The following is a 15,404-nucleotide window of genomic DNA, read 5'->3' as shown; positions in this document are numbered from 1 at the left end:
AGGCTTTTTAGTAGACGTTTTTGTGTGTGCATTCTCTGGTGTTTTAGTAAAGTATGCAAAGTTACTGTTACTTAACAGCCTTGTTTAAGTGTGGTCACCCTCCCCGGGCCTGGCGCTGACCCTGCCTGCGGGTTGATACCCCAGCCCGGACTCAGCACAAGGGGGATCCTCAGCGTATCAGCACTTAAAACAACCACCCCTTGCCCCCCTTAAAGGCCATCAACCGCTGACAAACAACCGTCCAGACCCCAAACCCACTCTCCCCGAGCACAGACCGTACCGCACCAGAAGAAACGGCCGTGCAACGTTAGCGCACGGCCCCGCCACGTTGCCATGACTCCGCGGGAGGGAAGCGCCTAGCCGTCACGGGCAGCAGAGCACAGCACGGTGCGAGGCCGAGGGCGTCACGTGGCGCCGCGGCACGTGGGCCTTCCCGCTACCCGTAGGCGGGTGACCCCGCCCGCCCAGCCGGGATAACATTGCTGATTGGCCAGCTGTGGACAGGGGGTGGGAGAGAGGCGGGGTCTGTGCCGCGCAGGCTCTCTCGGGGTGCGCAGCCTCAGCGAAAGGGTGGCTGGCGGTGGCTTCCGTTGTTGGCGCGCGAGCGGTGGCGGTTGGGCGCGCGCAAGATGGTGAGAGGAGCCCGCGGCGCCTGAGGGGGGGCCCGGGCCGGGTTGGGGCAGGGCTGGGCTGGGCAGGGCAGGGCAGGGCAGGGCAGGGCAGGGCAGGGCAGGGCAGGGCGAGGCGCGGCGAGCCCGGCTGCCGTTGAGGGCTTGGGGGGTGCCCCGCTGAGGCGGGAGGGGCAGCGTGCAGCCGGGGTCCCCGCGCGGTGGGGTGGGGTGGAAGCGCTGAGGGGAGAACAGGTGCCTGTAGAGTAATGGGGACCGGGGTCTCCTTAGGGCGAGCCCTTCGGTCTTAGGGTGCTGCCAGGGAAGGTACTGCCGTGAGAAGCTCTCCCGGCCGTGGCTAAGCCCCAGGTCGTGCCGTGTTCACCTGCTACGGACCTCCCCAGTTGTTTTTCTGCGGGCGTTGGCAGCCTGCGGGGGGAGAGTGAAGAAACAGCTGTTTAAAAAGGAAGTTGTGATCTGCCTTGCCGGGAGCCAGCTAAATCGGTTTCTGGTTATCTCGTAGTATGGTGGCTGAGGTTAATCAACAACAAGACACCCCCTCCCCTGTGCTGAGTGGCACATTTGCCTGCTGTTTGCAGCCCTTCTGTCTCTCGAGTTTCTTTAGTTTTTACTAAAGCAAGCACCGGTGAGCCAGCTTAGCCCCAGCAGATGATCCAAATCAGATGTCACCATGTGTTTTGCAGGCACAACCTTCATCTTCTATTAGGGATTTATGTTTCTGTCGCTGCACAGATATGAACAAGGGTGTATAGTGATAGGACAAGGGGGAATGGCTTTAAACTGTCAGAGAGTAGGTTTACATTAGATATTAGGAAGAAGTTCTTCCCTATGAGCATGCTGAGGCCCTGGCACAGGGTGTCCAGAGAAGCTGTGGTTGCCCCATCCCTGGCAGTGTTCAAGGGCAGGTTGGACGGGGCTTGGAGCAACCTGGTCTAGTGGAAGGTGTCCCTGCCCATGGCAGGGGAGTTAGAACTATATGGTCTTTAAGGTGGCGTCCAAATCATTCTGTGATTCCGTAAGAGCACTGCTTACCCTGCAGTGTCTGCTGGAATGCATTATGAAACTGCTGAGCTCAGAGAACTGGGAGAAATGCTTCCTTCAGGAAAGAGCATTTGCCTTACTGTTGTTCCAGTTCCAGCTGGTAAAAGGAAGCAGAGGCACAAGACTTTGTGCCAGAATTTGGTCAAGGTGGAATTTTTTTCTAGGGGTAACAACAAATACAGGATATTTACAAGGTGATTTTGGAATTGGGGAATGAGAGACACTTCTCTGCTTCTTGAGGAAAATCTCATAAACAAGCCAATGTTGAGTATTAGGAGACAGAACTCAGAATTCAAATAGTAACTTTCTTCTGATTTATAAGCAGTGATTTGTCTCAATGAAACAGCTCTTTAGAGTGTTAGGCAGAGTTTATGATAGGTAATTTTGCAACTATTTATTATTTGAACTTTTTTTTTTTTTTTAAAGAAGTCCTGAAATACAGTTGGTTTTGGCACAAAAGCCTTGATGCCTTAGGAGTTTATGAATACAGTAGTATGAATAAGCCAGACATGTTAACTTTTCTTCGTCTAGCTGGCATGCATGCCATAACTGGCAATAGAGGTTGTGTGTATAAAATGTTATTCAGGAAATGGCAGTGGTTGGCTTGGTACAGTTTGAAAATTGCATGTGTAATGGAAGATAACCTGCATAGTTGCTTGCAAAATAATTTCCTTCCCCATCTGCAGTGTGATGACTAATATGTTATCTGGACATCTCTTCTGAAAATTTGGAGTTAATCAAAAAGCATGTGTACTTTTACTAAAATGTCTAAAATGTTTTCTGTGCATAAATCTCAAAAGTTCAGTTAATATTTTTGTAGGTAAAAATAAGCCTTCACCCTTAACTATTGTCTGTGTTCTTCTGAAATATTAACAGTAGCTTCTACTCTTTCAAAGTTGAAATTAATTTAGTGCCTCTCTGAGGGCCTTCCTTATTTCAGGGCTTATTTTAGCAAATGAACTGCAAAATTTGTTTACTTCTAAGAGCTCTGAGAATAATCCCACTCTGGGAATAGCTAATAAACTATTTCTAGTTAACTGTGTGGCCTTGAAGAGGGATAGTAAAACAGGTAGGTTTCAATACTAGGTTCTGTTACTGTGTGTTTTAAACTGCATTCATCCATGTTTTTTCTGGTTTATGTGTATGTTTTCAAACTTTGGACAGGGTGCATGCAATTCCACTTCAGTAGAGTTTATGTGCACCTATATGTGACATGGGGATTTTTTTCTGTTTTTCCAGAAAGATTTATCACCCCCCCCCCCCCCATTTCTGTTTTATAGAGTGAATCTCTGGTGGTTTGTGATGTTGCTGAGGACCTGGTGGAGAAACTGAGAAAATTCCGGTTTCGTAAAGAAACCAACAATGCTGCCATTATAAGTAAGTTAAAAACATGTCTGACAAAAATTGCAAGGTCTTGCAGAAAATTCTGTCTCTTCCTTCCCATGTCATGTTGCTGCTGTAACAGGTAGAGGTGAGTCAGAAGGCTGTTTCGTGTATGAACTTAAGTTCTTCCAAGCCTGCCTGTACTTTTAATAGTAAAGCAATGCTTTTTATGACACAAGACTGCATCTGCTCATAGTATTTTTACTTAATTGTGGCTTGGAGTCTACCATGCTTTGTAAAATGATAATAAAAAATATCTAGGCACAGTCATTTTGAGTTTGTAAGTTTTATAGCCTTTAAGTAGGGGGGTTTGGCATTTCTGTCTTTGAAATTTGGGGATAGTGTATTGCAGTGAACCCTGCTCAGACTGTGCACTTCTAACCTCAGTGATTTTGTGAAGTCATGGGATGAAGCAGCACAATGGAAGCACAAGGCATATACTTGTGGGGGAATGTTAAAATGCATCATGCATATGTTGTATAAATTGATTGAAAGAAACGATCTCTTTTATTTTGATTTATAGTGAAAATCGACAAGGATAAGCAGTTGGTGGTACTGGATGAGGAGCATGAGGTTTGTTAAATGAATTGTAAATAAGAGTATCTTCAGCCTGCAATGTATTGTTGTCTCTAAGGTACTGCCTTAGTTTCAAATTGTTATCAAACTCTTAATCTAATTTGGGTCATGAGCTTATTTAAATGCATGGTCACTCTGCATGTAAAGCACAGCACTATTTATAGTGGAGCTATGCAGAAGCAATTGAATTGACTAATTAATTGCAAAAAGGAGAAAGCTGTTATAAGCTGTTAGGACACAGCTATGTAAAAAGAATCTGTTACACCTGCTGGCTGGCTGAAGAGGTTTGTGCTGTTTCCCCGTAAAGCTGCATATTTGCCTCTGAGCTGGTCTGCCATCAATTAGAAGCTAGGATTGCTAATCCTCTGCAGACTCTAAATTTGATGGGTGGCATAATAAGGTCAGCCCAGCATGCAGTGTTTCTTAATGGTACATAGGGAAAAAATAAATCCTTTCCAGGGATTTGAGCATTAACCATAGCTCTTATTCCCTAGAATGTAGGAGTTAATGTAACATTTAAATAGAATGGGGACTCTTTTTGCTTGCTCAAGGAGGAAGGCTTTATTTATTTATTTATTTTCAAAAGAACCATTTATGTCGTTGATTTTAGCAGATAGTTTTTTGTGTGCTTGCTTACTTCTGTTTAGCACTAGAGTTAGAAAAGCATGATAGCTGCCAGCACATACAACCAGAAATATTTTTTAAACTCATTATGCCTAAAATAGGAGTGATTACTCATGCTAACATTAATTCTGTGTTGGGTTGTAGGGATCTCTTAGCACGTGAGTTTTCCTAAACTGCTCTAGTAATTTGAGAGAAGGTTACCAGTTAAGATGTAGATGTACACCTGACTTACAGATGTTTCACTGTTCCATTATTCTGCTTTAGCCTTCATACTTTACCTTGAAGTGCAAGATCATATGCTCAGATACTGCTTGTGTTTAATGTTACCAGGGTATTTCTCCCGATGAACTAAAAGATGAGCTGCCTGAGAGACAACCTCGATATCCTTTTTATGCTTCTGGCATTTATTCCTGGAAGCTGTTCAAAACATTGAGAGTTGGACTTCACCTTCTTGGGCCCATACTTACCTGTAGTTTGACTTTACCTGTACTTCCTTTGTGAGATAACCTAGGGATCAGTTCTCGTGATGTGCTGAGAAGTTGTCCCACTTGCTGAAACAATGACTGACATGTCTAAGCCTTTCCTAAGATTTTATTTCTTTAGACTATATAATGTTTGGGAAGGTAAAGCGAAGCCACACTGCTGTTAATGTAAAGAAGTGAGTAAAATGTACAAGTTTTATATGTGGCTACTTCTAAACATAGAAAACTGCCTGTGTAACTTAGAATCTGTTTTGGTACTTTCTCAGTATGTGGCCCTTGCTATTTTGCTGCAGTTACTGATTCTAGGAGTGCTGTAGGCATGTGATCTAGGGAAGAATCCCTGTATTGAAAAAGAGAGGGACAAGTAAATTATTCTTTAGCTAGATGAAATAAAAGGAGTTACTCAAGTTATAAGTGAAGAAAATATCAGCCTCAAAAGTTGGCTGGCACTATTCCATGTGCTGTTCTGAGTCTTTTTATCACTGTAGTTCTGTAGGAGGGTATAAAGCAGGAGTCCTAGCTAAAACTTGAGTTATATTCAGCAAAATACCTGAAACAATGAAGTGCTTAGTCTGCAAAAGAAATAATTTTCCTTTCATTAAAAGCAAGAAGTTTCATTTCATTAAAAGAAAGAATTTGCCTTTCACTAGCCAGAAACATGTTGGTGGGTGTGGGAAATCTTTTTACACAGCTGGGAGCATTTGTGATGAAACAGCGATATTTAGCTCTGATGTGAAACAGTAATATAGAGACAGCCCTCACACCCAGCTGTGGTAGAGGTCAGTAAAGATGGGCAGGATCAGTTCTGAAAGTCAGGTATGGAAGCTCTGATAACCAAGGATTATATGCTAATAAAATCATTGATTTCTTAGTTTCTTTAACCTCAGAAAAAACATTTATTGTGTATAGTTACAAGTATCAGCATGAAGATGGAAGAGTTTCTTATCCTTTGTGCTTTATCTTCTCCAGTCCAGTTGGTGAGTGAACATTGTGAATAGTAGCTAGTATGTGCTGTAAAAATGAGAATATTCTTTACTGTGGAAGAGAAGCTGACTTCTTAAATCTGGCATACTGGTTCAGGTGCTTAAGGCTACATGTGCTTATGCCACCACTGGAAGCAAGGCACTGTAAAGCTATGGCATTACTGGAGACCTTCTTTGGCAGAGAGGAATCTCTGCTCACACCATCAGCTTGTGATAAGTGCTTCTGTCTGTCCAGTTGCACTGTCTTTAGGGGTTGACATTTAGGATAGATGATAGAACAGATTATTTTCCATTTCCAAAAGTTAAATGGAAGTGTTAGTTTCCTGCATAGCTGGCCAAAAGATGTGTCTTCCTAAATGTGCCTGCCCTCTGTGTTCTTGGTGGTGGGCTCAGCAGCACCCTCCTGTAAAGGATAGGGTCCTGGAGCACTCCACATGTAGTCATACAGGTTTAACCTAATGGCTTTCCTGTTACCCTCTCCTCAAATCTTGGTGAATCTTCAAAATATGACCAGACAAGGCTCGGGATAAGTGAGGAGAGAGCTGGAAGATGCCACCACTGCTCCTGAGGGTTTCTGTTCACCCCTGTCCATCTTGCTATTCCAGTGTTAATGACAGAGGATGCCTCCAAATACTGCTGTGATTTGGAGGTCTAAAGGGCTGCCACAACTATGGGTGAAGGAGGTAAAGATGGCTCCATAACCCAGATCTGGGGAGGTGGAAGTGCTGGGTGAACAGGCTATGTTCAAAGAGAAAGAAACTAATCTTGGATCATTCAAGGTTTATATAGAGCAGTAGCTTCCTCTGTTTGTGCTACATCAACCTTCAATATAAACATACCTGTGAGGGAACTGTGTGATTTTTATAGAAGCCAAATTAGCTGTGTGTACTTGATGTGGACTTACAGAGCTGAATTGCGCCTGTGGCTTCCAACTGTGTTCTGAGTTGTAATAGGGTAGCTTGCTAGCATTACTGGATTGTCCTTGTTATCCTATAGAAGAAGATAAAGTGATTGAATTGTTTTACCCTTCGTTACTCAGAACTAGAATAGGTAGGTAAAAGTTTAGCAACTTGTGGGCATATGCATCTTTAGTTACGTGAGAATGTTTGCATGGATGTTATGGGTGTTACTTCTCTTCTGAAGGAGAGATACTCTGTGAGTTAGAAAAGCAGTAAGAAACTTCCTGGGAGACCTTGAAATAGCAAAGCGGGCAGACTTGCAGTTAGTGGTTAGGCTGTAACTGTAGTCACAAAAAAAACATTAGTTGGGACTCTAAACAGCAGTTAACTTCAGCTGTGACTGAAGTCGCTCTGTGTTTGGTGCGGGAGGAGGGGAAGGGGAGTGTGTGTCACTTTGACCTACCAATACAATCGGAGTATTTGGGGAGAGATTAGATTAGGAAGAAGAGTAACAAATTCGAACCAACTTAGCTTGTTCTCATTTTGTCTCAGCTCAAAGGCATATAATATACAGATCTGTGTAACTGTAACTAGGAAAACCATGAGAATCTTCCAGAAATAGCAAGAGGGCAAAAAATTGAACATAGCGTAATCACATTACTGTAGTGGCAGGAGATAACTACTTTGTTGGCTCTTGTGATTTGAGTTTGACTGCTGCCACATTTGGTGTTGTCTCAGAAAGGTTGGCATGTTGAGACCATCAGTTCAACCTGCACAACTGTTACTTCTAGAGATGCCTTTCAAGTACTAGATGTGAAAGTAAAAGCAAATACGAGAATGTGCACGAAGAAATAGATCACTTAATGGAGACTTCAGCTTTCAGTTTGCATTCTTCAAATACTCCTTTTTTTTTTTGTTTGTTTTATTACAGTCAAAGTAACTAAACAAAATCTCTGTTTTTTCCACACAACTACAGGATGTAAGCCTGAACAGCAGATGATGTATGCTGGAAGCAAGAATAAGCTTGTACAGACAGCTGAACTCACTAAGGTATAACTGACTAGTTGAAATAACTGTCTCCTCCTTAAACACAGGTTGTGAAAGCTGTTTTGTGTCTTGCTTGAACCTGTCACAAGAAAGATGTTACAAGACTTTGCAATTCCACTGTGCAGATTGTTTTAGGAAGACTGAAGAGAGGAGTGGGGATTTCTGATGGTTGAGGGTACAGGAACAACAGTGGTCTCTAAAACTAACATATCCATTGGTAGGATGGATATCTTTATTTGGGGAATGAATTCATTGATGGGAGGAATAGACCGAAGTCTTAGTTTGGTGTGGTGCAGACTAGTTTTGCTGCATGATTTATGGAGCTGTATGCTTGCAGAACATAGCCTCCAGAATTCGTTAGTGTGTGCCGAGTGCTGAACAATTCTAAGTCTTACTGTGTTTGCTTCCTTCAGTACTGAAATCAAAAGAGATCGCTGCATTTACTAGGGATAGGGGTGTGTGTGTGTGTATATATATATATTTAAAAGTTTAAAAAGCTACCTAATTGTCATTTGGGAAATCTTTAAAATCTCTGCTTAGTTGGGACCTAGACTTCTTCAAGTTCTAGTTCCAACCAGTAAAGCTAAATAGTCAGTGGTCACTTCAGCTTTTCTGTATGTGAAATGACTTAACCATTCCCCAGTGGCACTGCTCCCTTTTGTTTTTTCTTATCCTGACTGAGTACTTTAACACTGCAGTAAAAACCTATATTGGGCCAGTAAGAGAACTGTGAACTCTTCTAGCTGTACCATGTAAGAAAGGACCTTTTTGTTTTAAATTAGATGTCAAGTTGACAGGATTAAATAGGAGTGAAGCTTAAGAGAAGATGGTGGAAGCAGTCTTTTACAGCCCCAAGAAAACCCTGTTTAGGTCTGTTGAAACTGCCTCTTAGAGGCCTGAGAACTCTAGCATTTTTGATAGAAAGGAAGAATTGCTTAAGGAGGAAGGCAGTTTTCAGCAATAGGAAAGGAAAGAGTTGATACGAAGAAAGTGAAAGCCTGGGGACTAGCTCTATGGGACTTACTAGCACCTGTCAGGTGGGAGAAATTCACTCTGAAAGGGTTTTGAATGAAAGCCTAGGAGTGGATATAGAGGTCTATGATCACCTTCCTTCTGAAGCTGGAGAAGATAGCCTGTCTTCAGTTTGGGTTGCTTACTTGCACTTCAGATGTGCTTTATTCTTGCCACTCACTGAGCTATGTTTCAATTTAGCTCATGCTGTGACTTCTTCCTGGTGTGATTTCAGCATTTGACTCAGCTGAGCCCTTTTATTTTTTCCAGTGGCTTGCATATTAGCTTGGCTTCTGTTAAACTGTTCTGTCCTTATAACACTGAATTTTTGGGGTTCCCCTTATATTTTACTTAAAAAAATCAGTATTAGTTTGACAGTAGTGGATTACTGTCTGAATACAGGAGTGTCCAGAACCCACTCCAGCAGAGATGGAAAATGAGGAAGAAAAGGTACAAAACCTGAATTGTTTCCTGAAAGAGATTAAAATGGTGAAATGGCTGAGGACAGGACGAAGTAAGAAGTTCACTCCAAATGGCAGGTTCACAGAGAAGCTTGTTTTGTGAGTCTCAAAATCCCATCCATTCTATTGGACTGAGCATGCTTTTTGCAGCCGGGTGCTCCATACCATTAGAAGGGCAGATAATGGATTTGGTGCTGATGCGTTTTTATTTTCAGTATTGTCAGTATTTCAAATATTAAAATATTTTTGTTTTCATTGCCTAGAAGAATGCTTTTGAAGACCTGTGGATTTTTAAGGTCCCTTCCAACCCAAGCCATTCTGTGATTTGTAAAATTTACTTACTTGGCTTTACCAGATGTTAAAGTCATTTGTATTCTTTAAATAGACAGCCTTCTTGCTGAGATAACAATTATGAGATGGTGCCATTTCAGACTAACTTTAAAATGTAGTACATGTGCTGTTGTCACACATTCTTAAAGAAGAGAGAAGCCTAGAAATAGGAATTACAGGATTCTTATTCAAGTTGGAAATATTCCTTGCCACTTAGTCTTGTGCACTTTTCACTGATGTTACTTTAGAATACTAACTGATGCTTTCAAGAAAGCATATGAAAACTCTAGTTTGATTACTGGTTTATTACAGCTGAAGTTGTGTGGAAAGGTACTGTCTGCATTGTATACTTATCCCTTTCAAGTACCATCACCTCAATAATTTCTGCAATGCAATTTTGTTTAGGTATTTGAAATAAGAAACACAGAAGACCTAACTGAAGAATGGCTGCGTGAGAAACTGGGCTTCTTCCATTAAGAAAACCTCTGTGATAAGTATTTATGTACCATCCTGATAATACTGGAACCAGACATGAATACTTACATCTGAAGTATGCACTGTATTTACATCTGTCTCCTGCAAGTATCTCTCTTGTGCAGAGTTTGTGCAAAGAATAGCAGGTCTGTCTCCTTGAAGTAACAAATCTTTGCAGGTGTTTCCTTATTTGTACCTGTTAAAAGGGAATACTCCTCTGCAGGGACTCCTTTTGCACTCTTGTAACTAATATTTCTATAACTAAAACAGTTCAGTTCTGGATTTATAACTATCTCCAAACATCATTTGGAAGCTGACGCTAACTTTTTGTGAGCTACAAATGCATCCTTAAGACGTACTAGCCATTTATATGCAAAAATTGTCTACTGTCAACTACTCTTCAGATTTTGTGACTTAATGTCTTCTTAATTATGAAAACTATTCCCTGGAAACATTTAGTATTAAAAAGACAAAATCATTGTACAGCAAATCTTTCCTTTGAGTCTGTGTGAACTTTCTCAAGTTCCTGGAACAAATTTTTGTTATAATTCCTCAGTTGAGTCAGTCTTAATAAACTTCAGGGCAAAGCTTTGACTGTCCAGCTCTCATGCTAATACAGTCTTACAGGAACTAGATGATAACTAAGGGCTGAATTACGACTCTGGTTACTCTTGTACCAGATGTCTTGCATATATAACTTATTACACTGTTAGGAAGTTTACCTCTGCTCATCTCCTGTTATATGAACACATGTTAATACTGTGTGCCTTTAATTTGTTAGCTTTAAGATGACTTGAGAATTTTACACTGCCACTTACTACAAATTTGGTAAAAACTTTGTTAAAGAATCCAAGTAACATTTTTTCCTAGTGCCTATTGTTGCAGTTGACATCTGTTTAAATAAAAAGAAGCCAACCTCATTTTCTTTGAAATTCCACTCATCTACTCCATTTGTAGGAGTCAGGAGGTTAAAGCTTTTCATTATAATGAATGATTTATATCTCTTTTGTTATAGAAGTTGGCCACATACAGCTTTGAGTACTTAAATTATACAATCTCTTAACTTTCTTAACTGCTTGTTGGTCAAAATTACATTCCAGATAAAGCTTTTGCATAAGTGATAATTTGATTTTTCATTTACTTACGGTTCATCTCTTTGAAACAGCAAATATTCTAATGTGAAATTAGTATTTAACTTTTATAAATGACCAGTCTTTTTACAGGTCTGTTTTATATTGAATAGAGTAGTTGTCTGATATGGGACATGTTCAGCCCATGCAGTGGCACAAGGAGTACTCACGTGACAGTATCTCACTATCTTGTGTTTGTTGTGCTGCTGCGTAAGTATCTGCAGAAGAGCAGCTTCCTGTTGATAATGTACCTGAAAATACAGCTGCCCTAACAAATCTGTTTGGTGGGAAGGAATGCAGTGTTAAATTTGGAGGCCAGTATTTCATGCTGTGAAACCTTTGCTGAAAGGAGGTTTATTTTCATTTGTAAACATATGTTGTGTTAGTGTTAAAACACTAATTCCCCTGAGATCACAATGAATTAATTTGCAAAGGTCCTCAGTGTTGGTAAACCTCTTCTTAGTTTGATGTTACTCTCATTTATATGGAGTCAAACCTGACTTGAGAGGAGCTTTTCAAAATATGTGTTAGAATGGTGCAATTAAATTGATCTTTCAGTATGGAAAAGAAATGCTTGCAATTAAATTTCTGTGTTAATGTAGTGAACTGGAAAAACTATTTCATTTCCCTGGAAAAAAAAATTTTGATTATGAAACTGTTGCTTGATCATGATGTACTACAGATCAATAAAAGCCATGTGTTTTGTGACAAACATTGTATAAATAAGACTTTGGCTTAAAGAATAGTGTCATTTTAAGCATCGCTCTTGAAACAGGAAGAATTGATCTCATTTTGTGGTGGTGTGCTAAGGGTAAGGCATGTCAAAGTACAGTGTGGGTGAGAGGGAAGATGCCACTTGCAATGTTCAGCTTGATTTGCAGTGGGGAAAACTGGATTAATCATCTTTCTCATTGTACTTTGTACACTGGTGGGCTGCCAGCATCCAACTGCTGCTTGCACAGGTCTTGACAAAAATAACAGTGAAAGGGCCTGTCTCTCAGGAGGGGAGGAGCTGCTGCAGCCAAGTGATTGAATTTGGTTCTTCATCTCTGCATCACTCCACCGTCTGCCAAGAAAATATTGCTACTTTTGGCTATATCAGAAAGAAGTTCTTATTGCCTCTGCTTAAGGACTTTGTGTCTTGAGTGCTTCCCCTCAGGTCTTTCAGAAAGCAAACAAATCCTGATGAGAGTATTAAAGCCCACTTTCTTGTGAATGGTGATTCTATGATGCTGCTCAGCCCACCAGTATTACTCATCATATAGCCCTGGTAGCTGTACCTCCTTCTCCTCTCTGAGCTATGGAAGTGAGGGAGCAGCTGCAGGTACTTGGAGAATGAGTGTGCAGAGGATGTTTGCTGTTCTAGGCTTGTTTGTGGTTTCCTTGTTTTTAATGCAGTGTTTTGACACAACTGTATGATGTTTACTTTCCTGGGCTTTCAAGATACAGGTAGTGCTAATACGTGATTAAACAAAGACATTAATCATGTCAGAATATTTCCTGCACAAATTATACTTGCTTTTATAACATTTTTCCCACCTTATTTTCTGTACTGCTGCTCCCTTAAGATCAGTGGGTGGCAGATGTGTCCATGTTCAGAACACCAGTATGTTCTGACCGTGCTTTATTAGCGAGTTGCCCATCTGTAATCATACATTTTTGTCTTGAATTTTCAGATGTTGAAAGAGGGTTTAGACAAAAGGACAGCCTAAATTAACTAAAGGCACCTGTGGGAGCCTTTGTAGCTAAAGGTCTGAGAGTCAGCATTTTCCATTGTGAGCTCCTATTTTTCAGGAGCTAGTAATTTGGTCCATAAAATCTTTGGCCTGAAGGTCCCTCAAAGGGAGAATTCTGCCACAATTAATCTGGTTTGCTTTAAGTATTGACTAGATGGCTGGGATGCAGCTGTTGTAATCTTATTAATTGATGGTAGACTGAATTAAAGCATGAGTTTGCATGTCAGCCTGTAAAATAGACTTGTATTGTTTGAATATTTTTAACAAGAAAAAGAATTACATGCTGGTATTTGATGGTTTAAGTTTCTAGTATCATGAATGCTGTTTTGATCTGTCAAAGGAGGCAATAATGTGGGTGTCGACACCTTTTCAGTTCTCCAAAGGAGCATCTTAGGCATTTGTACTAGCATTCCATTTTTGTATTTTTAACCTTCAAATAACTAGTCCAGAAATTATGTTAAGCTGGTAACAAGGGTCTGAATCAAATATGCAAAATGAGGGAGTTCAGTTCCTCACTTCAGTGTGCTCAAAAAAGAAATATCCAACATACTTTTTTTGGATACATCTAGAGAAGTGGAGGTGTGGTGTGATCCAGACTCAGTGTGACCTGCATGCTGTGAGATGCCAGGATTGGCAGCACTGCTGCAGGTAGTAAAAGGTGCGAGAGGTTCATGGCCAGTTTTGTGCATTTGGTAATTCCATGAAAAAAACAGTACAACTTCCATATGCTGTTCAGTTTCTGCTAGTTCACATTGCATGTTTACTTTAAACCAAATCTTTTTTGCTAAGCGTGGTGCTTGTATTGGTTTAAATAAAATGTTTAATTAAGAGGTTCTGGTGCCCTGTTTTAATTGCAAAGTAGCACATCTAGCATGGGTGTCTGACAGGGAAAACCTATTAATACTAGTCATGACTTTCTTCCTCTTCTGAGCTTCCTGGAGTTTACTTTGTACTTGTGGGATCTTCAGTCCTGAATGTGCTCCCTCACTTGCTCTTCTACCCCAAATAATTCCTCTTTCCATCTGTTGTGAAGGGTGGCAGCAAGCGAGAGGAGAGGACAGCAGTTGATGGGGTACCACAGGGTAACTGCCATCATCCTCTGCTGCTTTGCACCTCCATGTCACAAAACTCAGCGTATGTTTGTGACTTGGAGGCAGCATGAGAGCTGGATTTCATTCTGAAATGCCACATAGAGTTCCATGTTGCACTTCCACAAGACCAAGGCTCCTAGCATGACCTGGAGCAGTGAAGTACAGTATTTGAGTGAAATACAGTGAATTAGTATAGACTGCAGGTGCCAACTGTGCAATGTTAAGAGTAGTTGTCGAGGAGGCCTCAAAGCTTGAAGGAGTCAAAGGAACTTGGTTATACCTTCTCATAGTTGTTGGCTCATCTGTTTCCTGGCCAAAAGACCACTAGATTGATTGAAACAGTTGTTTTCCTCATTCTTGCTGACTTTCTGCCTTTCCTGATCTTTGGAGGGTTGTGGGGTTTTTATATCGTAGAAAAAATTTACTAATGACCTAAGGAATTCATACTGTGACATACATTGTTTCTGCCAATGCTGAAGAATAGCAATTTTCTTCTACATGTATGTCTAGTTTGGTAACAGTTATTATCTGTATGGTCTTGGGGCAGGCAACTGCTTCTCTAACAGCAGAGGAAGAGTTGTGGAGAAGATACCAAGTTGAGAGAAGGGTGGCTGCTTCCCCAACTCCTCCAGAGGGATACTGAGTATGGAGAATCAGTCCTGTGCACTAAGCTGGCCTTGAGGCTGGCCTGGGTGCACGGCTTAAATTGTAACTGCTGGGGAGGAGAGAATTCTGGGCTCTACGAGGAAGCCCTCGTGTTCCTAAAGAGCAGTCCAGAGCTCTGGATATGCAAGTGTAAAGGTCCCTGCAGCTTAGTGAGTGAAAGGAGTCATAGTTCTCAGAATACCTCTGGGGTCAAATGTTAATCTTGGAGAACTGGCAACCTCTCTCTGGGCTGCTGCATAAGGTAGTGGACTGGCTTGATTTGTGCTGTATTCAAGGCATTGGGAACTTTGCTTCCAGCCATGTTTCAATAAACATAATTCTGAAGTGTAGGAAGCCCTGACATAAGCTTTTGTTTGCTTCAATTAATCACATTTGTATCTTCCAGGTGTCTATACTGAAAGGCTGAGCACGAGGCTGAGCAATTACATACATACATTATTGATGCTCCACTTTCATTTTGTGGAAGATGGTGAAGGCAAATGGTCGAGTACAAAATTATGCTGTGGTAATGGTTTGTACACTACATCAAATTGTATTTGCATTAGTGTAAACTTGGCCACTGTTCCCCTCCCAGTTCTTGTAGGTTTTCTTCAGTATCTGCTATTTCTGTTGGTGCTACTAAGATTATGTGATCCCGTGTGGGTGACAGACTATCTGCTGCAGCATGTACTTGTACAGTTTGCCTTGATCTGACTAGCCTCTAGGTCTTTAAAGTGAGAGAGATTATTTTAGTGCACCTGCATAGAGGTAGTTAATCAGAATGGGCCATTTTGTCACACCACAGGGGAATTGTCTCCTCTGGACTGTGCTGTCATGTTCCATTCTTTTAGGGACTGCAAAC

The 15,404-nt window shown here is 41.3% G+C and overlaps 1 protein-coding gene across 1 annotated transcript; it reads left to right on the top strand.

Annotated features, from left to right (window-relative positions):
- The first annotated feature begins 525 nt into the window (after positions 1-525).
- Positions 526-13,636, top strand: GMFB (glia maturation factor beta). Its single transcript, XM_061355654.1, has 7 exons — positions 526-632; positions 2,951-3,047; positions 3,577-3,626; positions 4,584-4,635; positions 5,632-5,712; positions 7,594-7,667; positions 9,872-13,636. Exons 1-7 carry the CDS (start codon positions 630-632, stop codon positions 9,941-9,943), a joined length of 429 nt encoding a protein of 142 aa, XP_061211638.1. The 5' UTR covers positions 526-629; the 3' UTR covers positions 9,944-13,636.
- The last annotated feature ends 1,768 nt before the right edge of the window (positions 13,637-15,404 follow it).

This window comes from Neopsephotus bourkii, unplaced genomic scaffold (assembly GCF_033783945.1).
Source record: "Neopsephotus bourkii isolate Nb327-2 ecotype Australia unplaced genomic scaffold, CSIRO-AGI_Nbou_v1 NB_95, whole genome shotgun sequence".
NCBI classification, from domain to species: domain Eukaryota; kingdom Metazoa; phylum Chordata; class Aves; order Psittaciformes; family Psittacidae; genus Neopsephotus; species Neopsephotus bourkii.
This window is presented reverse-complemented; position numbering and strand designations above follow the sequence as displayed.